Below are 25,032 nucleotides of genomic sequence, written 5' to 3'. Positions count from 1 at the left end.
AAAAGAAGAGAATAAGAATTATCAATTTTTCTTTTGAAAATGAAATAAATAATACCAAGGCAAATTTTCGGCCTAAATTGCAATAAAGTAATGGAATAAAATGTGGCAAAAACTTAGGAAAGAATGTTGTTGGCTTATGCTTTATTTATTTGTTTATATTTTATGAATGAAAATGTCGGGTTGGAATGAAGTTCGTTGTGATAATCATTGAGACATTGTCTAATTTGATCATCATAGCTCCATCAATATTCTAATAAGTCAAACTCAATTTTCGGCCAATCAAGCCATTCAATAATACACTTTGATAAACTGACGAGATATGCGTTCTCAATGAGATTCGAACTCGTGATATTCAAGTGAAGAATTGAACGCTTAATTATCGATCGAGTCTTGCTAAAAGTTTGTATAATATATCCAACGAATCGTTCGATAAACTTAATAACCCTCGATCAAACATATACTGAATTGTGAGATTAATGTAATAACAGAATTTTACTCCTTATTAGTAGAAAAACTTTTTACAAATTAAAGTTGTTATGGGAATTACATCTTCACTCCACCTAACAAAATCAACCAACCAATCATGTGCATCACATCGGACATCATTAAAATAAAAATGTTTCACTTAATTTAATATTATCATATGCCCTATACATAACTTTTTTCCTAATGCATTACGTACATATCAACCATGTGATATCCAAACCAATCAAACAAACAAACCCTTATAACATTATCCACGTGTAAGTGCTGCCAAGGGACAAGGCTTCGATAGCAAGAAATGGGCCTGTTGGACTGATATGATTTAGATGAATGGGCCTAAGAATTTGGTAAGTTGTTATTGACGGATTTCAAGTTACGGTTAAATACACTCTGCACTCCTAAATTATGTTATTTTATTTCATTTTATACCTTTAAAGTATAAAAGGTAATAAAAACATTACTGACAAAATAATTTCGTATTGATAGGATAAAAATGCCCTTCTCACTTACCTCTATACATTTTATTTTACTTCATAAAATATGTTTTATTAAAATATCTCGCCCAAATTATTTTTAGTGATTTAAAATTTTAGTCACATTTTATTTTGAAAATAATAATCATAATTTATAATTTTTATAAATTATGGAACACAAAAAATATTTACAAGCTCAATATATGCAAATATCTTTTACAAAGTAAATAAATTATATTAAAATGTACATGTCAATATGTGTCGATACATAATGTATATAATATTATAGAAAAAGTATATATATTATATAACTTATAAATTTTTATTCAATTACATGTCCACATAATAAAAATATATCATATCATTACTTAAAAAATATAGAATATTATGTTAATTATATTATAGATTTTCATTTACAATATATATATGTTTGATGTAATATTTTAGATTGTATTGATAATTTATTTTTAAAAAAATCAATATATATATATATATATAATAGCACAAGCAAAATATATGTAAATCTTTTACCAGTTATGTAAAAAATAGAAGAACTGTAAATTTATGGAGTTTATACAGATTTTATACTCATTATAAAAAAATCATAAATTTTAGGTAGTATTTATTTTAAATAAAAAACCTATAATAATTCAGATTATATTTAGGACAATGATTGTAATAAAGATATTTTAGGGATGTAAATAATAAGGGCATTATCGTCATAAAAAAAATAATGTATATCATGAGGGGCTATTTTATTACGTTTTATAGTTCGAAAATATAAATGCACTTTGTTCATGCTTTAGGGTGCAAAGTGTATTTAACCCTTGAAGCTATGAATTCAAATTTGGAAGAGCAATTTATTTGAATAATGTTAAATTCTTCGACTCTAATTCTAAATTATAATTGATAGATTTTAAATTATTTTAGGCGCTATTTGGATTAAAGAATTTATATTTTTTTCGAGGAAAAATCGAATGGTATGATACCAACTAAAATTGCCAACAATGTTCACATGGAAAGGAGTGTGCGAACTAAAACTAACGAAAACCATGCCCCGAATGCGATCAGCCCGAAATTACCACCTAGCTGGAGAGACCGAGCAATCTGGTTAAAGAGAGCTTGGGCATTGACATTTGACACTTCCTCCCTCCTTAGAAGATGCACCTATTTCGATTGCCCCAAGACTACCAGTAAATCGTGAGGAAGGCCGCGAACTCAGCCCTGTCCAGCTTCTTGGGAGCTCTTATAGGTTAACTTAGTGTGAAATGGACCCTTATCAACTTACTGCTTGAATCTACTTCACATCCACGGCCTCAAACTTCGCCTCGACATACTCAACGTCCCCTAAGTGCTAGGGGTAAGTAATGCATCCAGTGTGGCGTGGGGCGGCAGCTGGAGGGGAGGGAAGACCGCTTTGAATGTCGACGGCTTGGGGAACCAAGATATCTGTTGGGTGGAACTAGTAGTAGTGAGCCCAATAGAACCAAATACCCTAATCAACTATTATAGAAAACTATGGGTTATAAAACCCTTAAAAATTACTGACCAATATTATAAAAAATTATTAACAAATATTTACAGATTTCAAAATACATAAACAAATAAAAGGGAATAGAGAAATTATAAGGTTCAGAGGCCAGATCTGGTGATAGAAAGTCTACGACCATAAAGATCGACAACTTCACACACCGGTTGCAAACCCACAAACTCGTCCGCAACAAGTTGTTAGGAGCTGACATAACCCTCCAGGCCTATTTGCACAACAATGCCAAATTGAACTCCTTCAGACTTCGTGTCTCAAGTCCTCCATCCTGTTTTCCTCAGCACACCTTCTTCCATACAACCCAATGTATCTTCTTCCCTCCATCCTGGTGCTAGAAGAACGCCGCTGTCATGCTCTTGATCTTGCTAGAAAAAGCCTCCAGAATCTTGAAGCAACTAATGGCGTATGTCAAAATAGCTTGGATAATCGATTTGATCATCACCACCTTTCTCACATGGGATAAACCATAGCAGACCGATTTTGTTTCCTCAACTTACTCACCGCCAACGGAAGGCCAAGATATATTTCGTGTTTATCCACAATCAGTACCCCAAGAATCTCCACAAGGTTCTCCCCAAGATAAAGCTGCATATTTTTACTAAAAACCCCTGTGGATTTCCTCCAGTCGATCATAAGCTCGGATGCCTCCTTAAACCTCTGCAAGAATTGAGGTTATCATTGTTGAAGAGTAAATGCGTGATCCATGGACCATGCGGCTAACACACACGCCTTGGATAGCTCTTTTTCGTTCCTCCTCCAACACCAATCGTATGCCATACTGATATCTAGCTTCAGTGATATGTGGCGGTAGTGCCCTAATACTTGTGGGCTAATTAGTGGTTAAGTTCATGAGCAACGAGAACATTATAAACATTTCAAATTCACGATAACACTTTGTTTGGCTAATTGCTACATTACAAGGGATTTTAAATTCTTAAACTAGTAACCTGAGCTATATTTGGTGACATTGTAATGAATTTCAAATCCCTTTACAATCGGGTCAATTCTCCTTCCCCCAAATATTTCTTTCAAATTCAAATCCTTTCATCCATATTTACTACTAGGTTACATTTGGATTCATGAAATTGAATTTGAAGGAAGTACTTAGATAAATGATTTCAATCGACTCTATATTAGAAGAATTTAAAACTCATTATTATTTAACACAACACAGTTCAAATTTAAAGTTGAAGAATTGAAAATCATTTGAAAGTCTACAAACTAATCCAAACAAATTCTAAAGATTTGTACGGAAAATTTGAAATTCATAAGTTCAAATCCATTAATCCAAATATAGTCTTTAATATAGAGTATCATGTATGATTTCTCATACAATACCATGATCTTTCTTTTCGTTGTTTCTCTTTCCCCAAAATTTAACACTGACAACTTGGGATATAGTACAAAAATATGACAAATTTATTGATACGACGTCATTGTCTACAACAAATACAAAATAAATAAGTAAAATTCACCTGGAAACTAAATATTTAATTTTTTTTTCCCAAAAGGGGTTTTTGGATTGTTCAATCACAAATTTGTTTGACTGGAAAAAAAATCACCAGAGTCGTAAGGTGCCTTAAACAACTGATATTCTTGCAAAGTAACTGAATGCACCAAGGGTTCTTGATCTGATGGAATGTTATTTGACTGAAACAACGACAAGTGATGTGACTCCAACTGTGAGGACCTCAGTAGCGGATTATAGTTTCCGTGCGTGAGGCTCTCCATTGAATTGGATGCTACGTCGTTCAAGCTCCAAGAATTTGATGACAGAAGAGAGTGAGCACTTAGCATATTTGGAGCAATTGGAGAATTGTTGGTAGGTAAATGTAAACCTGCGAGATATCATCAAACCAAGAGGTAAATGTTAATTGGAAGCTGAGAAAATTATAGATGTATACTATATGAGAGAAATTACCAAAAACTCCTTACATAAAATGTTAATCTAAAAATTCTATCAAAGTAGTTTTTCTTTAGACCCAATATTTGATTTTGGAGAAAAAATATTATTGAATTATGCAATTTTTAAAATTGAATGAATTTAAACAAAAATATCATAAAATCAAAATTTATAAAAAAAAAAATAGAAAGCAAGGGTAACTTCGTCCGAAAACAGGGTAAAAATCAATTATCAGGTATTCTATAATGAAAACTTGGTGAAATTAATAATAATGGAAGATTTTTCTGATATAAAAATTATTTTCAGGAATTTTTAGTATTTTTCCCAAATTTAATAGTTGGGAGTGTTGGGACAATTATAGTACCACTGCCCAGCTGTTGGACTTGGGCTAATTTTCCCACTAGTTAGGGAAAATTTTTTTTATTCAAATTAAGTTTGGTCAATCAAATTAATTATAGAGTAAGTATGATAGACTTGCCATGTGATTGATTAATTTTTTTGAATTGCACAACAATCACACAATAAGTATATTACCCTTATCATATAATTAATTTAAATTCGACCGAGCTCAATTTGAATTAGAATTTCCTCCGGTTACATAATGCACCTAAACATGAAGGAACAATAGCTGTGACTCGCATTCATCCACAGTTCCTGGAGACTATGGCATAGTGTATTAGATCAAACCTCTCTTTTATTCATTCATCTCTCAAGAGAAGTAAAATCATTGGAAGCTAACTTACATTGATCAAGAACCCCATGATTTGAGCTATGGATGGAGGGCAACCTCTCCGGATCGACACGTCGATTGGCATCGGAACAATAAATATCGTTGCTGGGGAAACACAACGTCCCGTCAAATGTCCCTACCTTTGAAGGCCTAATGAGCGAATCTCCGGCCTGTCCCAACATGACACTGCTAGCACTTTCCCATGTTGAATTTGGAAGTGAGACGATGGGGAGTCCGCTCAGCACGTGCTGCACTCTCCGATCTATTCAAGCAAAGACTATAAATGGTTTCCCTAAAAGAGAAAGGAAATAAGTAGAGATTTTGAATTTTTAGAGTGGAGAAAACCATATAGTGCAGAAGAGAGTCCTGATGAGCTGAGCTGAACTGCCTCTGGCTGCATCCTACGCCGTCTAGCGTTGTGGTCAGAGAGGCGCCGTCTGCAGCTTCTCTTCTTATCATCAAACTCCGATAAGTCATGGAACCTTTAAACCATTTAACAGAGAGATCTATGTCGAAAAGTACCTCAAAGACAGCCAACTAGGATGCAACAGAAAGTCTATAGCTGAGGAAACAACCTCAAGAAGAAGCGAAGGCAAATTCTTACCTGCTGCATTGTTGGCAAAACCGGAGTTCCATCCCTGAGACGATGACCTTCGGACTTTTAGAATGGCTTTCACAGATTCTATGTCGTCTGTGGTAATCTTTAGCCGATTTCAGGTCAAGATTGCATCCTTCAACTTGGCAGCAGGGGTTCTGCATATTCTGATATGACGCCCTTGATCTTTTTATGGGTGTCAATGAAGTAGGAAGCGAAGAGGTTGAAGTTTTAGTACTGCTGGTAGGAAAACTATCTCCAAGTTCTTTCGGTCTCCCGAGCCTTAGACCGATCATCGGTTCGCCAGAGCCGGCAGAAGGGGAGGAAATAGGCTCCCTGATATTCTGCATCCTGATAACGTCATCGTACTGAGGCAACGAACCTAGTCTCCCAAAACAATCCATCGTTTCTTTAGTCGATTCCAGGGCAGACGCTGAGATGTCACCGCATAAAGGGCCGTTACTGCCTGATGAAGACATAGAAATAGAAAAGCCTACTGGTTCAGCAATCTCAACAGCCAAATTTTCCCATTCCAATCCACTGGAACTCACTGAATTCCTCTCCATCACAGAAATGAAGCACTTGCGAAATGCAACGTTTTCCGAAAATTTCCCATTAGACACCTGATATCCAATGCACAAACTCAACAGTTTTGTCTTGGAAAGGCACCAACAGAACACTTCCACAGATTTCACATCGAGAAAACGATGATCTTTTGCAACTACACAAAGGGCTTTTGATCTCACGTTAGAATTTAATAGTTACACTGGAAATTCCTGGAAATGTAGCAGCAGCTTATAGGGTAGGTGGCAAACTGGTCCGGTGTCCCCTCAAGGAAAACAGGCTAGATAGGTTGCTCCCGGGGCCTAGGAGAGTCCCACGAATTGAAGTCGACAACGACAGATACACGAAGCACATAGCTAAACAACAATGCACTGCCTCCCTTTACTATTTAAGTCTTTCACTTTCGGCTCTTAAGTCCTTCAGCAGTTCATATCCCTTTACACACTGATTGAAGATGGAATTGTTCAACCTGTCAGGCTCCCCCCATGTGGATTCCATCCCTTCCCATTTCGGCCGAGACAACATACAGTCGCCACATGCTCGGCCCCCCTCATCATACAGTGCTAAGAGTCGAGTACTCATCGTTCTTCTTTCCTAACACCACGAATACATTATCCCATCTTTTGATTGAAACTGGCCGAGAACTAGATAGCCCAACGTCATGTAAGCACAATTACATTCAATTACGTCTGCCTAAATAACAACTTTTGGCTCAACAACAAACGCACGTTTGATTCCACCTTTCGTGTAAAAGATTAAAAACAAATTGAAGCATTTATACAACACTAATTAATGCATCAATATTCACATTGAATCACAAGAAATATCAGAGTTACCACAAGCCATTTTACTACAGAAATACCAGATTTACTCTCTCTCTCTACCAATAATTGCTTTGGGTTCAGGACAAAAGTTACTATGTTCTGTTTTACAAACAATAAGTGCCACATAACAAGGTTGTTGGAGAAGCATTAAAGCAATAATTTCTGGGCAGGTTCTTGTGGCTGGGGTTGGTCCATCTGCGTATTATCATTTTCCCCTGTCAACAGCTATCGAGTCCAATGAATCAAAATTTAGTTCTTAACGTTGACAGATCGAAGAAGCCGATAATTCTGCTGCAAGTGTAGGGTACTGCCCAAGTGAAGTCACTGACAAGCGTGCACCTTTTACATTATTAATACCAAACAACTTTCTACAACCCATGCCTCTACATTCAATCCCCTTCAACAAATCTTTCCCATTTCAACTCATTTCTCAGAGTTTTTCCAATCAAATGCAGTTTTAACGTTAATGAGGCGTAGTTTAGTCGGCGAAGTTGATACCCCGTAATCATGGTTGGTTCCTGGCGAAGTTGAGGTTCGTAACCACTAGTTATTTGACGGCAATGCTTCATATATAAATATTTGATAGTGATAATTTGTAGCCGTTACATGGATATGTTATCAATTATAGTTGCTTATAAAAAATATTTTTATTATTTGAATAACTATATTAATATCTCTCGTGGGTTATACTAATTACTTTAATACCCTTTTGATTTCGGGTGTCGAAAATACTCCCTATTACAAAAGTTGGTAAATATAATTTTATTCTTTGGGTTTTTGGTCATATATTTTCACCAATTCTTGGACCAAAATATACTTTCATATAGGGTGTGTTTGACATTATCATATAACTAACTCAAAGGGCCTAAGTGTAATATAATCACGAAAATTCAATTAAATTTGTTTACTAATTAAAAAAATTTCTTGAGATCTATCGTTGCGTACTAGATTCAGCAATACCATAATGGTCGAAAGAACTTCTTGACAATCCTAAGATAAAAAAGAAAGACTAATTTGCAAAATAAAAGTTAGCACTTCGATACTCAAGTTACTAACTGAATTACTGAAAGAGAAAAAAAAAAGAAGAAAATTTTGAAATATCGTGATATGATGCCAAAATAAGTGATTGAATAAGAAACGGAAGCTAAAGTGAGCTTGTGGAGTGGAAAAAATGAGCAAAGAGCTCGTAACCTTGTTTTGTAAGAGAAAAAATGTTAAGTATGAGTGTTTTGAATTACTTTTTTGACTGCAACATGACCTCTATTTCTAGAGGGATTTAGAACGATATCCATTGGTTAGTTAGGGCAAGTTGCATATCACTAGAAACCTCTGGGTGCTAGCTTCAAAACGGTTCCATACCAGATTTCGAGTTATTTTTTTAGAGTTATAACTGTTTGAACGAACTTTCTATATTCATGGCTAAAATATTTGTCTTGGATTTTAGTCATAACCAAAATATTTGCTATGTTTTTAAGTGCAACTAATATTTTAACATCATTTATTAAAATCTATTTAGGACGTTTTTGTCCAACTTATTTAAATATGATTCATATTCCTTTACCTTAACAAACAAGAAATTAAGAGTTTTTTTATGAGAAATACGTAATATACGTATGAACTACACAATCTAAAAAAAAAACACCTGCATTTCAAACCAAATTTAGGTGAAAATGGACCACTAACTAATCAATATTATGAGTGTTGGGTCCGCAATGCATCAATCACTCTCAATCACGCCCATGCATACATCATTCTTTCAAAACATTAGCTATAATATATATATATATATATATAGCATACAGGAATATGATAATATGGATATGGTAATTTTAATATTTCTTTTGATTTTTAAAACACTCATTATTTGTGTTCAAATCCTTATCGAGATATTCCGTAAAATTAAACATATGCTCTGACCTGTATATTGATTCAATTTTAATTTTTTTTCGCGATAATAAATCAATTATCTAACACTGACTGACACACATAATGTATTCGCAATCCGTCTTGGCAAGTCTGTAGAGTGTTAACCCTACTTTCATCTTTTTGTATATATATATATAAAAGCTTAATTGCATTTTACTTCCGATAAAATACTAATAGGTATGAAATTCCCTTAATCGAAAAAGGACAATGAAATTTCAGCCCTTTTTTTAAAAAAAAAATAATCTTGCAATAGGGGCCACATTATTATTATTATTTTTACAAAAAGAAAATTATGGAATTACGTTGCCCTTTTCTTTTGGAGAGGAGATTCTTATCTATTAATATTTTTATAAGGAGGTCGGTTGTATTTAACTCTATATATTTTTAATGTGGACGTTGCGAGAAAGAATAATAAACAGTAATTTCCAATCATTCTAACAATTATTCAGAGAAAAAATTGAATTTTGATAAAGGAAGTAACTGTCCCTAATTCTTAAATAATTTATATCTGCTCTAAAAGTTATAAGAATGTTTTTATTTAAATTTTAGCGTTGTAGGGCGTTTCGTATGCTTGTACGGATGTGTTGGAACACAAATATATGAGAATGTTTTATTTAAAATTTGAAGTTACATTTTAATTTATATAAATAAAACTTATTTTTAATTTACATGTCGGATTTTTAAGGTCAATGCTATTAAATGTTGGAATTAATGGACTTTTATTGGGAGCGATTAATGAACTAAGGGCTTGGGGCGATCTAAACATAAATTTAATAGGACTATTATTTATAAGGTAGACGTGTGCGTCTATTACTTTTCATGACCAACAAGTTGTTGGTTTAGTTGAAAATTTTTAATTTAAATCGAGTTTTATTGAATTCGCATCATATATATATATAGTAAGTATAATATATTTGTCGTGTAATTAGTAGACAGTTTAACGCAAATGATCTCTGTGATTGATTTGGTTCGATCAAACATGATTTTTGTTAGGATTTTTCAGTCCAATAAAAAGGGAGTTGGATGCTGAGGCGAATTTTTGTTGGTGAACAGAATTCAGAAATTCAGAATCCTACTTGTTTGGAGGGATTTAACGGTTTATTCTTGTTCGAACATGATTAATTTAACTCTTTCATTTTTTTAATATAATCTGTTTGATCTCATATATATATATATATATATATAGAGTACTTACTGACACTAGAAATTATCTCCAACATGATTATATCATTTCTTTTTTTTAAAAAAAATAAATTGAAAAATTACTTAGTATTATATTAAAAATATTGATATTTGACTAGTAAGGAGCAAGTCGGGATAAACCAATATTAAATACAACTATAATAGATCATCAATAACTGAAACACTATTATCCGAGCGCTTTTCACTGTGTTCAATCCTATACTATACATACATATTAAAAAATTATTCACTATAGTGTTCGATACGTGTTGAATATGTGCCTCGAGCAAGGCATTCGTTTGTTCGAAATTATAAAAATGTATAAAAAAAGAAAACCACGGTGTCAAACACACCACGGATATGCCTGGTGGCGGCGTGTCCTATACGTTTGGACACTTTTAGGATTTTTTTATAATTTTAAAAGTTTTGAGCTGTATTTACAAAAAAAAAAAAAAATTTGAATTTTAACTAATTTGGATGATTAAATTTTTTTATTGCATCTAATTTAAAATAATTATCTATATTTATTTAAGCCATGTTAAGAATTTAGATATAAAACATGCTTATTTTTATATTTTATCTTGATACTTTCATAGTGCATATTTTAATTTGATGAGAAATTGAAAATATATATAATAAAAAATATATTATATATAACCGTGTCAGTGCCGTATATCCTAAAATTTTTAATTTTTCGTATTCCCATGTCCGTGTCGTATCATGTTTGTATCTCAATGTCCGTTTCCATACATCATAGGTTCAATCCTATTGGATATCAGTCATTTATTGTTGCAAGGGTGCCCTCAAAAGTTTTCTTTTGGTCGTAGGGCTGCTAACAGAGTGGTGCACATTCTGGCCCTATGGTGGTCCGTCCGCCCCGATTTTGTATCTCAAGGCTCTTACTGGCCGATGCATCTTCTACGTAATGAATAACGACTGACATTCGATAGGATTGGACCCACTGACGAGCTCTCGAAATTGCCTATGTTAATAAACGGTAAGCTAGGAAGAACACATTTTTTATGAACTATGTTAATGACAAGTTAAGATCACCAATTCCAACGGAGATCTTTTTATCACTTTGGTGTCATACTAACGAGTGATCGATATGTATCTTTTAAAAAATTCAAAAGATCGTAATTGAATTTAGGATAATTATGCTCTCCTCATCGAAAATTTAGTGTAATTACATGTAGGCCTCCTACAATTTGAAATATTACATTAATACCCCTATAGAATTTGCTTCTATATAACAAATAATTTTTTTTTGTTAGTCAAAATTCACCTAATTTACAAATATTTAAAAAAATCAGATAAAGTTCATATTTACCTCCGATTGGCTTATTACTGATTATTATAGGTCAAATTAATCTTTTTATGATCAAATTATCATTATACATCTGTACACATTAATGCGTATGAGAAGGTATATTTTCATCGTTATAAGGGTAGTTTAGTAAAAAAAAATTATTTGACCTACAATAAGTCGTAATAAGTCAATCAAGGGTAAATATTAATTTTCATGCATTTTTTTTTTGTCAATACCAACAAAGTTAGTGAATTTGACTAATGGATAGACTTATTTGTTAGACATGATGCAAACTTAAGGAAACTAGATGTAATTTTTCAAATCATATAAGATTTATACGTAATTACACCAAACTTTAAGAGATTGAACTTATAATTTAAAAATCGAATGCATAACATACACTTGCTGGTGCGACAGTACTGTGTAACATAAAAGTGGAATAGAAACCCTTCACTCACCAATCTAATCCACGCGCATTACTAGCTGCTATTGAGTTGGGTCGCGCAATTAAGATATAATAACAGATTTGGAATGTCTGCTCTCTAGCAATTAAAATTTTTAGACCAAGGCAAAAGATATTCAATGCACAAAAAATTTGTATAAAATATGTTAGGGTTTATTAGGAAGTAGAATTAGTAGACTAAGTGTGGGAATCAGCCTTTCCAAGAGCAGAATTGTAGCCTGCAAGTAGAATATGTAGTGGGCACAAATTGGGCAGTGCTAGTAGAATTTGTCACTAAGATGGAGGCTGCAAGTAATTTTGAAGCCCCCCAAAACCTAGTAATTTTCTATGGTAGTGATGGGCAGCCATTGCTACTTCTCTTCCACCACAACTTTCATGTAGCTAGACTAGGAGCCAACCTCTAAATTCTGAAAATTGCATGCTACTTCTGTTGGAGCGTGTAGTCTAGTTGTAATATTGTATTCGGGCTTAGTGATCGTAAATCCAACTATGCAAATTTGGCAAGGATTGTGCCCCCTACTCAAAAATCGGCATTCGAGGGCTTGCTGAGCGTGAATCCAACTTTATGCAGAGTTGGTGGGGTTGTGCCCCCCTCCCCCCACATGAAGATGGGGTTCAATTGGTTGACCTTTGATTTTTCTAGGGGTAAAATTTTATTTTTATAATATTGTACAGACGCTCTATATAAATAATTGATGAGTAATAATTTATTGTAATTTAGAAGAAAGTATCATGGTAAGAAACTGATCTTGAACACCCGTCGATGTAGGAGAGTTTTTGGATCCATTTCTTGTGTTTTGCAGTTATTTTCTTTTCGTATCTTTTGCACGTGATTGTAGTCCTCATCTCTCCTTATTTGTTAAAAGAATTTTAAAAAGTGAGCGATGGATTAATCACATCGGTGCGAACAAGGGTCCACAATGTACTTACTCTATTGTTCGATCATATTTTTACTTTTGCACCCAAAAAAAAAAAGAGAAAAAAGTATAATTGTTTCGACTTTAACAACGATATGTAAGTTTTAAAATTGCATATTGTCAAAAGAGGTACTTATATATTATTTATATCCACAATTCTCATATCACAGGAGAGAATAGAAATTATCACTTAATTAAAAATGATTCGTCCTTTCTAATCCAGCGAACATGCATGTATTGGGCATGCTTCACTCGCATCTATTTTTCCTCTGAGACCCCGTTCTTGAAATTGAGTGGACCACTCCAAATTTCTTGTTTCCACTCCCACCCGAGGTGGTTTGATGATATAAAAAACATTATCCGCTAAGACAAATAACGCTATAAACCCCAAGAAACTGGGAAGTCATAGAGAAAGATCCCATTCTTAACATTGTGTGAATGTGTCTGTGCATTGGAAAACACACCTGGACATAGCAAGGACCACACAGTAAATCTGCATTACAATAATTTTCTGAAACAATGACATTGATTTTTCTGTCAGAACTCAGAAAATAATGCACCACAGAGGGGCCTAAATAACTTGACAGCTTTTCCAACAGAGTGACCACAAATTTCACGTTGTCAGTGGCAAGTAATCATGTGCAGACATGACATATATTTATTATACATTCCAGACATTCAACCAGGTTTCTCAACTTTGTAAAGATGGATTTTTAAGGTATTCATACCCGAATTTATCGAATTATAGCATTTGATTCAAAATTATTACACATTATCGACTATTTATAACAACTATTGATACGTTCGACTAACAATTCCTGTTAAAATCGATCGATATTCATACATTGATTGATTATTATGGTCATAAGACGTTAACTTCACTTACTAACTTAGACTTCACATACAATTATTAAAAACTGCATAACTAAAATTAAAAATCAGATGTTGTAACCTTAATTAATTATTAAATTCAATTAAGGTTTTATTTTGGCGTTGTTCTTATTCTAAAAAGACAAAGATTTGTGCTACACCATGCCAGAAGGGAAAACAAACTCATATATCTTTGACCTATTAATTGATCCTTATAGAGTTTAATATCTATATAAATATAAATTATGTGTGAAAAGAAATACTAAAATGTGTTGATCATGGCGCATCAGCAAAATATAAGTTCACCTGATGATCCGAGTTAATTCTCAGCACAATGTAGGTCTGATTGTTGATGTTTCTACATCTGTATTTTCGCACCTGATTCATGTAAGAAAAACCCGTTGGTCGAGTTCAGTATAAAACTTGAGCTATTCCTGATTCATGGGAAGATCATCACCGAACATCATGATGAAAGTAAATAGCATTAGATAATAAACGTGTACAGTCTGCGTCGAAGCCATCGGAGCATGTGTCTCACTGCACAGCTGCTTTAATGCAAGAAGGCCCTACAAGCCTTCTTCAGACAGCAAGAAGATTAACTGAACCATACCACAATATCAAAATTTCAAGTGGTCTGAAGCATGAACCAGAATTAAGGGAATCAAGACAAACAAGCAAACGTAAATTTCACAAGTCATTTAAGGGCTCAACGGCACATGTTAAAACCAGCAGTCTCAGATGCTAGCAGTAGTAGAAAAGTTCAGTGCAAATAATAACTCAACAAATATGAGGTAGATCTTATTACCCTCTGCAAAAGTATTGTTCAAATAAGTGTTCCTAGGAAGTGAATTATATGACGGGATACGAGTTTGATGAATTCGTCCTATATTACAATAGAATGTGTGTATATGCCTGGCAACTAATAAATGATTTTGAGGTACAAATATTGGTGGAGATCAAACATATAACGGCGAGAAGAAGAAAATAATTGAAAACTGAAAATTGTTTGTATTGAATAGAGTATGAGAGTGCCAAGTGGAGATAGAAACCGTAAAGAGAAGAAGTTCTTCCTAATGTCTCTTCATTTCCCGGAAAATATTCGCCACCTTCGGGGATAGTCTTGGGAGAAACTTAAACAACTGCAGAGTGTAAAGATTTGAACAATGAGTTAGAGTGGCTTTAGCAAAGCAAGAACATGACAACTTGTAATGGAAAATTTAGGCATATGAGGAAGAACCATTCTCCCACAACCCTATTTCCTCCTTCCTTATCATTCTTGTTTTTCCTTGACCTTCTTGCAGGGAGGGGGAAGCTTATTGTGTTAAGGCATGATTACCCTGCTACCCCATTGAACTTATGCATATTACGACAAATCCCCCTCAATATTGAAAAATTTTACTGCATTAGTTGCAAACATGTTATACATTACAGATCCCGGCCAGTTGAGTTTGTAATGTGAAACATGATTGTAGTGGGTGCTATTGTAATTCTTGAAAGTCGTGAAGTTTCTGAGTTATATATCCGTACTTTAGGGGATCGCTATGGAATAATCCCCTAAAATTAGAATGAGAAAGTGCCATGGTATGCATTGTAATCCCTCTTGCTTAACTCGGGCCAACTTTGACACAATCAGCAAAAAGTTGCATTCCCCAGAAAAACGAGATGGTGCACAAGATAAACATCTTACCCACAGCTTCACACAAGCATCCATTACGACTGGGATTAGGCAGATAAATATTGTTATGGCAGACTGATCCACCTCCAGCCCATAATGCTCAACTATGATCTCTAACAATGTCTGCCAACCCGATTCAGAATGGTATCTGCAAATATTCAAAACATAAGCAAAAACTAAAGTGAAAAATATCAATGCAAAGAGAATGCTTTACTAAAAGTGAATCTATCCTGCTATTATAAAATCTAGACTAGGATTAACTGCGATATCAAAGCAGTTATTAGTAAATCATAAACTTAAATCTTTTCAGAAAACAAGTAACATAACGCTAAAGCAGCAACTATGTACCAACATCAGAAAAGTAGGTTTTTCCAATACAGGTATGCTTCTGCATAATTCAGTAAAAATTGTACACACACAGTCACATAAACTTCATATATGAATCAGTTATAGCTTTTATCTCTACTTTCAAGCATCAATCTCAAGGATCATAAGGCTGAAATGCTAAGTTTATGCAGAGAAGAGCAAAAGAAAAAAAATACCCTAGAAAAATATCAGTGATAAGTATTATAAGAAACGCCTTCCCGGTGTCTGTAATGCTATTCACGATCTTATAACCGGTAAATTTCAGCAAAGCTACCTGCATGAGTACCCAGTTGAAAAAACACAAGACATTGAGTCATTAACAAAAAATAAATATATGTACTAGAAGATATAGCAAGAGCGAGATGGTTTTTAGAAGTTAAAACACAGGGGAAAGTGAAAATTATGTTAGAATGAAGAAGAATGTTCTGCCAAAGTTAATGAAATCGACAAGAAAAACTAGAAATGTTTGCATAGTTTGGTTTGGCTTGGTGATCAGTGGCTCCATATGTTGGGGGCAGATTTCACAAACTATACAAATTCTGAGAAATTCTCTAATGAAAAAGTGAAGTGTAAATGCTCATGCAGAGAAACTGTCACTCCATCTGAATGCAAGAGCAACATGGAACAAGGTTAAGTATTCAAATTTGGCGATCAACGTTATATATTAGTTCTTTTATCAACCAAAGAATATTGTGCCAGCCTGCCATTGTTTTTTATTAAACTAACATGACCAGTCTTCAAATTTTCCTATATAGATCCAGTTTTTGCAACAATACAGCATGAATTAATATTGGAGAAACGCGGTATATGTTTGAAAAAGTTACTCAAAGACAGCTAGTAGCTGAATCAGGACTTTAGCGTTCATGCGATGCAAGTGAAATGCAAACTGGAAGAGAAAGAAACTGAGACCTAATTTTGTAGCTTCCTGCAAATGTCAAGCACCAATCTTTGTACTCCATCTTAATCTAATGCGGAAATATTTGACACGGCACTCAAGTAGCTCTCTTGAAGCCATTCATCTATGTCTTTGGTTGATTCTTCATACTTCTTCCTTACAGTAAACTATCTAGAATCACCTTCAAAGTTCTTTATTTTTGCTCTATCCAGTGTAACTGAAGCAACTGGAAGTCTTAAGTTCGTAATTTGGATATTATGATAAGTAACTATTTCGTTCATTGTTTTAACATGACCGAGGTAATTGTTTTTGGCAATGATAACAGAGAAAGATGCAAATAAAGAGAAACAGTAAAATCATACTATGTATTGAAGAAATAAAGAAAAGAAAACTTGTGATAGAAGTGAAAAGAAGAAAGCAGATTATTTAATGACAACTCACTTGACCCTGATAGAAGTATAGAAGAAGAAACAATGAGATCCCAAACACCACATCCGACCAGATGTTAGCAAATGCTTTTCGGTTCTCTAATCTCCATTCATCTCGCATCTCTAACCTGTCAAGGAAAAAAGAAAATATACGATGTTGTGCCATGAGCCACCAGGATAACAGTGCCAAAATGAGTAGGTGATACAAATGTATGTAGACAAATTTCGGTTAGAGAAATTGAACTTAAGCGCCTATTACATAAATAATTAAAAATGTTTGTGTTGTACCGATTATTATTAAAAAGTAACTGTTGTACAAATCATAGTGCCATTAAAGTACAATATGAATTTTCAAAAGCCTGTCAATTTTTTTTTTTTTTTTTTTTTTGTCCTTTTAGCCCATTAGATGGAAGTTATTACAAATGCAAAAATCATTTACATGAGTATTCCAAAGCTAAATTCTGATCACATGCAGCAAACAAATCTATAACTTAAAATGATAAATAAGTAGAACAATCTGGAACACCTGTTTCATCAAGAACCACCCTTTTTTGGAGTCACACAAAGTTTTCAATATAAAATCTCAGGTGGATTTAGTGGAGTGAAGATTATGAGAATATGTAGGATGAAGACACAACATCTAATCAAAACTAGAAAATTAACAGTACAATTTTGGGAAAAAGTTTTCACGTAATAGCATTTCCAATTCCTTTCAGAATGAGTAGTGTATTCAAGCAGAGTAAGAGCTTCCTGATCTTCTGGAAAGAATCTGGCAATTTCTTCATTACTCGTGATATTTTATCTTGTTAACTAAGTAAAGTTAACTTCCTTCTTCAATGAAAAACCTAAGAATGAGTGAGAAGACTTACGCTCTATGCCGTAACTCCAAGTAAAGCTCCTCATCAGAAAGAGGAGGAGATTTACCAATCTCTACTTCAAGCCGATATCGCGCTTTCTCAAGATTTAGAGCCTTGACTATTTGAAGCTTTTGATTCTTCCTAATATCAAGCATCTTAGCAGCAAGTGGTACTGTCTTGACATATCTGTTCAAGATAACTTAGTACTTGATCAAGTGCATCCATAAAACTAATAATATAGAATGTCAGCAAACATGGCCACTGCTGCAGATTGCACTTTATGTAGCTACAATGAGACACTGGAGTTTGCAATATTCATATCAGCTACTGATGAAGAAGTAGGGATTTATACTTTGTTTCAAGTATACAAGTTAAAGAGAGATTTTGATTACTTGTGGTTGATCTTCTAATATTTTAATTTTCCTGAGTTCACTTCATCTCTGAATTTGAGCTCAGGTGTGGCTGACATTTTGATGCAAACTTGTACGTGATACTCATGAGTCATAACCAAGTTCATATAAATCAGGGTATAAATCTGACAGGTGATAACAAGAAAATGGAGCAAGGGCCAGTTGGACAGAGTATTGTACCGAGGTTACTTGTAAGTCGATAGTGACGGTAATAAATGCAAGAATTCTCGAGTTCCGAAAGATTCTCTCTGACCTAAAATTTGATCTGGAAGTAACTAATATAACTAATAAGTTGGAAATACTATGAGCAACAGCAGCAGCATATTAATGTTACTTAGACTGACATGCGCAGCATATGGCACCCAAGCAGTCTGGTAAATGGCAATGAAGCAATACTATCATATACGCTTATCCAGGGGTTGAGTTACAAGTTAGAAACTAAGATCATTGGCTGTTTCTTTGATACAGAAGAGAACTCTTTGTATGGACTGGCTACAATAAGAGATAGTATCTTTCTTTTCAATGAAGACCTAACACATATGGGTCAGTAAGAACCTCCTTGTTAACCATTGATCGCACTAAATTCACCAAAACTAGTAAACTACATGTACTAGGTCATTTCTTGCTATGGAATAGATGAGGATAGACAAATGGTGATTATCTCTTCAACTATCACCTCTCTTATAATCCTTACATCTGAAGTGAAAATAAAGAAGAATAATCACTTTCTACAAGAATTAGGAAAGCTAGCTCATATCATTAATCCAAAGATGAGAACTCTTTATGCATTGTAGGGTAATATTTACCTGTCCAGAAAAGGCATAAGAACATAGTCATGAACCAAGAAGTCCAAAGCCCATGGAACAATAATCAGTACTGCCAAAAATTTAGCCTGAAATAAGAAAGGTTGTAATGAATTTGAGCACATAAGACTCTAATCAGAAAATGGAAAATTATATCATTGACAACTCATACTTGAGGAACAATAATCACTACCACTTCATATGATATCTACGACGCTAAAGGCTTGAACCAACAACCACACAGACAACAAGAGATAGTGCATGCGTGCTCTATCATGATCTAATTGTGAACAACTCATTCAGGGAAAGATAAAGCTGCTTATATATATTGCAAAGAAAGAAGGTATAAGCAACAGAAAGTAAGTAATCTTGAGGCTCAATAGAGCAATTCATTCCTTTTCAGTAAGATACATAGACCGATATTAATCATCTTGTTTTTTTTTCAAAAGATATTCAAATTTACACTTCTATACTTCAAAACAAGTTTTCATCTAGGAGTGTGCTTAACAGAAATGATTGTAGAAGTGCATCTGCAACATTGGCCTAACTGTACATAATACATTTAAGCTTGAAGCTGTTTCTTCAAACTTGGCCTTCTGAAATAATTTATGAGTTCTATCCAAAACTTTAATATATGAATGGAAGATGATATTAACCTTATATTTATCCATATTATGGGCATAGAATTCATGTACAAAATTTGGGGAGCATGGTTGGTGCTTTACATAATATCCGTTTTGCTCAAATCTACTCTCTTCTACTTGGAATAGTTCTGTTGTTACAGTTTAATTTACTAAATACAATGTACATGACCAGCACACCAAATTTTTTAGATTAATAATGTCGTCGTGGGAGCTGGAGACTAAATTATTACTTCGCATAACTAATATATAGACAGTTCAAAGTAAAATGCACTACAAAATGCAACAGAGAATTAACATAATTAGGTACACTTTTTAAGGATGTCATGCGGCCATAAAAGTACGAGTAAAATTGATATGGTTTTTGCTTGATGTGAACAAATTAAACTCTTCAAAATCCTTACCGAATTGAATGAGGCATAACGGAAGACTCGATCTTCATACAGAATATCATCTTCTTCTCTGCCTAGGACCAAGTCCCTCACAGACTTAACCAATCCTCCCCCAGAAAATAATTCAGTAATCTCTTCCCCTACATCATTTCCCGGTTTCCCAGCGGAGCCGTTCGAATTTTCAAACCACGATGCACCATTACCAACATCATCAGTAGTTTCATCCACTAGCCAGTCCTCCCACCTCCTACTCTCTTCATTCTTTACATCTTCTTGTGCTTCCCTCAATTCTACAATTGCCTCAGCTCGTCTTTTCCACACCTCGAACTTCTCATTCTCAGATAACTCATCATCACTAGAGCTCTCCTCTGATTCCAATGCGTCGAGCACATACTCATCCTTCAAACCAAGCCAATTGCCTTCTTCATCGAAAAAGAACCTCTGCCACCAACTTCTCCTCTTTGAGTGTCTTTTCTTGGCATTTGGAACCAGCCCAAGAGATTTTCTCCTCCCACAACACAACTGAACCACAGCACACGGTGCATTGCAAGACGAAAAGGAATTATCGGAGCTACTTTTCTTGGATAAGACTAGATTTTGACATAAGACCATTGAAGTGCTCATGAAGAACATGTGAAAACTTCCACATTTTTCAGCCTCATAAAGCAGTAAAGAGGCAATCTTGCTCAAAGAAGCTCAACAAACGGGAAAATGTAAACATTGAAGCAATCAAAGAAGCAAAACCCACAAATGCATCATCTCATCATCATCATATCCAACAGAATTCAGAATTTTGTAATCCACAAGAAATAGAAAGTGAATGTCTATACACAGAAAAGGATAAAGAACTCAAGAAAAATGTAGAAAGCTGACCCCTGTGATTGTGGAACTGAAAATTACAATACTTGATAAAGAACAAAAAATCTCTTGTGGGTTTATCTAAAGGGATGGAAGGAGCCAAGCGGGAGAGGATAACGGTTTTGGTTCCATTCTCTCCCTCTTCAGATAAAACCTCTTCCCACTGTTGCCATTTTACCTGTCCAAACGAGCCTTTGTTGGAGTGGTGTTTTCTGTAATTTATGGCAAATTGCGGGTACTAAAATTCCGTATGATATCATCTCGGCCCAATAATAGCCCATAATACCATCAATTCAAAAGTTCATCTAAGCCCACTCATAGCCCATACTCCATTCAATCATAAAATTAAAAATTGATCAAATTATTCGATATTCTTTTGAAATCGATCGATAAAAAAATATTTAAATTTAATTTCTTAATTTAATTAATATAAAAAGAATAAAATATACTTGAAAATATTCGACTATTCAAACTTTAATTATATTCGATTCAATTAAAATTTATTTGAATATAATTAAGTTAAATTTAAATATAATTTTTCAAATTAATATTAATTTAAATAAATTGTAAATGTATTCGATTCGATTCCACGTGATCTGATTAGATTATGTCCAATCAAAAGTAATACTGGGCCCTGTAACAGCCCTTATCCGCTTGAATCCAGGCTCAGTTTACTTAAAGCCTAACTGAGAGCTCACAACGATCATACGACGTCGTGAAGCACGAACGAGGGTTTATCTGGGGTTGAATATTTTGGTTTCGGTTTTGAAGAGAAGAATCGTCGGAATCAGGATGAAGCCGGTGGTGGGCATGGTGGTTTCGAACAAAATGCAGAAGTCGGTGGTGGTGGCAGTGGACCGCCTCTTCCACCACAAGCTCTACAACCGTTATGTCAAGCGCACCTCCAAGTTTATGGCTCACGACGAGCGTAATGAGTGTAATATCGGCGATCGCGTCCGTATTCTTCGATTTCTCACTTCCACGCATTCATATGTGTGTGTGTCTGTGTATGAAGAGATGATTGGGAGATCTTTTTTCCGGTTTCTTTTGCAGGTAAGGTTGGATCCTTCGCGGCCGCTGAGCAAGCGCAAGCACTGGGTTGTCGCGGAAATCCTTAAGAAAGCGAGGATATATGTCCCACCGTCTCTCCAGAAGGATGTTTCTCCCGCTGATGATTCAAGCAGCCAGGCTTCATGAGGTGATTATGGATTTTATACTATTGATTTTGTTCTGTTTTTTAATTGTTCAGGTAAATCTTGTACTACGAAGAATCTGTGTGGAGGAGTATTAGTGTTGTTTGTGTATTTGATTGGCGATGCTGCAAGCGTTGGAATTCTTGGCTGAGCTAATTATTAGTGACAATATTCATGAATGCATGAAAATGCAGCTCAGATTGTTGTTCAGTTATTGAAATATTGAAGAGGTGTAAAGCTAAGACTTATTGATATGAATTGAAAATCACATACCTAAGAGTTTGTATTTCCACATGGTGGTGAGTTGGTTGTAATAAATCAATGTTGTTTTACGCCCCAAAAAAAGCACATGACCTACAAGGTGTTGCTGTTATATGCTTGCGCCCTGTGTGCGAAACTTGTCATTTTTTCCTGACATAGTTTTCATGGTTCTGGTTTTTATAGTAGGGTATTAAATTGCAGAGTCTGGTGGTCTAGGATTCTCACATGACTAGGGAGCACATACTCTGACTTGAGCTCAATGTATCAGTGCCTGACATGGGTTGGGCTAACACTAATAAACTGGTAATGCATGTATGCAATGCTTCACACCATATGAGGGGTAAATATCTAACTGAATCGTTACAGTAATTATAGAGAAGTAGTGTGATTAGCAATGTGCTGCTTCACTACGGTCTGCTCTATTTCCTAAAATTACATGGAACTACTTATCAATCAGAAGTAGTGTGATTATCAATGTGCTGGACTGAAAGATTATCTTATTCTTGATTCTAAAGTACAGAAGCAATAAGAGAAGTTTAATGCACAAAGTATACCTTATCAAGTGTAGTTCAGGTTCTGGTATGAACCCTCTCAAAGTCAATGTTCGTGTAAAAGGTTGGAAGTCAATCAGTAGTTGAATTAAATTCTGATAAAATGGTAAGATAACTAATGCTATGTAGGATCTCTGAGAATTTTTTCAACTTTTTTAAGGAGCAGCAATCTAGTTTCTACATGAGGATGAAGCTGGAACTTTGTATTTTGTTCTTCTGAAGGAGTTCACCCCTTCTTAGATATTTTTGTGTAATCTGTGACTGCTCATCATTGCTTTCTATGGTCTCATGAGATCGGAAGGCGGCATTAAGTTGATATAAACTAATAGCTTTGTTTGTCTCCAGGTGGAGGTGACTATGCAGTTTCTCCCAAGCCAATCCAAGCCCAATCGCATGGAGATGGATACTTATTTCAATTCCAATCTAAGGATACCTTCCCCATGTGTAGTAGGACCGTCATGTCTAGTAGTAAACTTTTCAAGCTTTACCTGATGTTATTGCCAGGGAAAGTGTATGAGAAATTACGAATTTATGGCTTAAATGAAGCTCAGGAGATTTTTTCTATCCAACAGTTACACTCAGGATTACCAACTATGGTTTCATCATAGTAAGTTAAAACATGGTATTTGCTGGATTGTGTGATACCTTCTAGTAGGACAATTCAACGCCTCAAACCAACTCATATACTAGTCATAGAACTTGATCAGATGCATTCTGCTGCACGGGTACAGGTCCTCCACTTTGTGCTGTTTGATCCACTTTCTCTTTTAGCACAATATTAAGGCCATAAGAAGTGGTTCTCATAAAGACAGATTAACCTTAGATCCTCTTTTCAATCAAGTTCCATATGCAGGTCACTTTTTCATATTACTATGACCACAGGAGATTGCCATGAGAACCCAATTGAAGCATTTCTCTTTCTGATTTGGCTATGTTACAAGCTCTCGTTGTACAGCTAAATTGTGCTGAAACTATGGTTCTTCTTTAAGTTTCTTTCCTTCATGTACCTCCTAACTTCTTCCACCCCCGGCCAGTTTTCAGATTCGGCGTATACCATGCTTAGCAAAGTATGATTGGCAGCATTCTTAGGTTCAATTCTGATGAGTATATGTGCTAGTGATTCTGCTATATCCAATCTTCCGTGGAGCTTACTGGCAGAAACTAAAGAACTCAAAATTCTGGGGCTTGGTTTCATTGGCATTCTACACACAACATCATATGCGGCTTGGACCTTGCCTGCCCTGCCAAGAAGGTCAATATAGCAAGCATAGTGTTCTATGGTCAAAGGCACATTTATATCTCTCAGTGCTCGATCAAAAAGCTCTTGCCCCTCTTCCACAAGGCCAGCATGGTTGCAGGTCGATAACACTGCAAGATATAAAAGTCCATCAGCCTTCAATGCACTGCCTTGCATTTCATCAAAGAGCCGCAAAGCTTCCTCTGCGTACCCATAGAGTCCATATGCGCTAATAAGAGCACTCCAAGAAATGCAATCCCTAGTCATCATTTCATTGAACACTTGAACAGAATCTCCAAGGCTACCACACTTTGAATACATATCAATAAGGGCATTTTGAATGTATATGTCGGTTCCAAAGCTCAGTTTCAAAGAGTAGCCATGCACTCCACAGCCATCAATCAGAGATAACATATTAGTACATGCAGAAATCATTGCCAAGATAGTAACAGTATTTGGTAGAATTCCCTCCATCTGCATTTCATTAAATAGCCTCATAGCTTCTCTCGCACAGTCTTTACTCCGAGAATAGCCTGCAATCATAGAACTCCACATAACAATCTCCTTCTTCACAGACCTGTCAAATATAAGCCTCGCAGTCTGCAATGCTCCCCCACATTCACAATACATATGCAGAAGTGCTGATGAGAACTGAGCATCCAAATCATAACCATGCCATG

At 34.9% G+C, this 25,032-nt stretch overlaps 4 protein-coding genes across 4 annotated transcripts in view; 1 reads left to right on the top strand and 3 right to left on the bottom strand.

The window, feature by feature from the left end:
* Positions 3,962–6,898, bottom strand: LOC105173751 (squamosa promoter-binding-like protein 12). The gene is made up of 4 exons (XM_011095630.2): positions 5,740–6,898; positions 5,481–5,617; positions 5,149–5,397; positions 3,962–4,340 (listed from the first exon to the last, which is right to left on the bottom strand). The coding sequence occupies exons 1-4, from the start codon at positions 6,294–6,296 to the stop codon at positions 4,033–4,035; spliced, it is 1,251 nt and encodes a 416-aa protein (XP_011093932.1). The 5' UTR covers positions 6,297–6,898; the 3' UTR covers positions 3,962–4,032.
* Positions 14,561–21,312, bottom strand: LOC105173750 (chloroplast envelope membrane protein). Its single transcript, XM_011095629.2, has 7 exons — positions 20,265–21,312; positions 19,223–19,308; positions 18,019–18,192; positions 17,163–17,277; positions 16,003–16,100; positions 15,473–15,608; positions 14,561–14,924 (listed from the first exon to the last, which is right to left on the bottom strand). The coding sequence occupies exons 1-7, from the start codon at positions 20,883–20,885 to the stop codon at positions 14,856–14,858; spliced, it is 1,299 nt and encodes a 432-aa protein (XP_011093931.1). The 5' UTR covers positions 20,886–21,312; the 3' UTR covers positions 14,561–14,855.
* Positions 21,810–23,679, top strand: LOC105173749 (30S ribosomal protein S17). The gene is made up of 3 exons (XM_011095628.2): positions 21,810–22,064; positions 22,164–22,308; positions 23,461–23,679. Exons 1-2 carry the CDS (start codon positions 21,903–21,905, stop codon positions 22,305–22,307), a joined length of 306 nt encoding a protein of 101 aa, XP_011093930.1. The 5' UTR covers positions 21,810–21,902; the 3' UTR covers position 22,308; positions 23,461–23,679.
* The window catches only part of LOC105173844 (pentatricopeptide repeat-containing protein At4g31070, mitochondrial), a 2,557-nt gene continuing 1,211 nt past the window's right edge, over positions 23,687–25,032 (bottom strand). The window contains exon 2 of the mRNA XM_020698064.1: positions 23,687–25,027. Within this exon, the coding sequence (XP_020553723.1) occupies positions 24,071–25,027 (957 nt within the window). The 3' untranslated portion in view covers positions 23,687–24,070. The remainder of the gene's footprint in view (positions 25,028–25,032) is intronic.

This window comes from Sesamum indicum, linkage group LG11, assembly GCF_000512975.1.
Source record: "Sesamum indicum cultivar Zhongzhi No. 13 linkage group LG11, S_indicum_v1.0, whole genome shotgun sequence".
NCBI classification, from domain to species: domain Eukaryota; kingdom Viridiplantae; phylum Streptophyta; class Magnoliopsida; order Lamiales; family Pedaliaceae; genus Sesamum; species Sesamum indicum.
The sequence above is the reverse complement of the archived record's forward strand: the minus strand, read 5'-3'. Positions and strand labels throughout refer to the sequence as shown.

Excerpts from the sequence above, each read along its gene's own strand:
- LOC105173751 (XM_011095630.2), bottom strand. The coding sequence starts at position 6,296 with ATGGAGAGGAATTCAGTGAGTTCCAGTGGATTGGAATGGGAAAATTTG. Across the intron at positions 5,398-5,480 it reads ACTCTCTTCTGCACTATATG|ATCGGAGAGTGCAGCACGTG; the intron begins GTTTTCTCCACT and ends TTGCTTGAATAG. Across the intron at positions 4,341-5,148 it reads TCATGGGGTTCTTGATCAAT|GTTTACATTTACCTACCAAC; the intron begins GTAAGTTAGCTT and ends GATATCTCGCAG.
- LOC105173750 (XM_011095629.2), bottom strand. The coding sequence starts at position 20,885 with ATGTTCTTCATGAGCACTTCAATGGTCTTATGTCAAAATCTAGTCTTA. Across the intron at positions 19,309-20,264 it reads GTTATGCCTCATTCAATTCG|GCTAAATTTTTGGCAGTACT; the intron begins GTAAGGATTTTG and ends TTCTTATTTCAG. Across the intron at positions 17,278-18,018 it reads TTGGAGTTACGGCATAGAGC|GTTAGAGATGCGAGATGAAT; the intron begins GTAAGTCTTCTC and ends TTTCCTTGACAG.
- LOC105173749 (XM_011095628.2), top strand. The coding sequence starts at position 21,903 with ATGAAGCCGGTGGTGGGCATGGTGGTTTCGAACAAAATGCAGAAGTCG. Across the intron at positions 22,065-22,163 it reads AGTGTAATATCGGCGATCGC|GTAAGGTTGGATCCTTCGCG; the intron begins GTCCGTATTCTT and ends TTTCTTTTGCAG.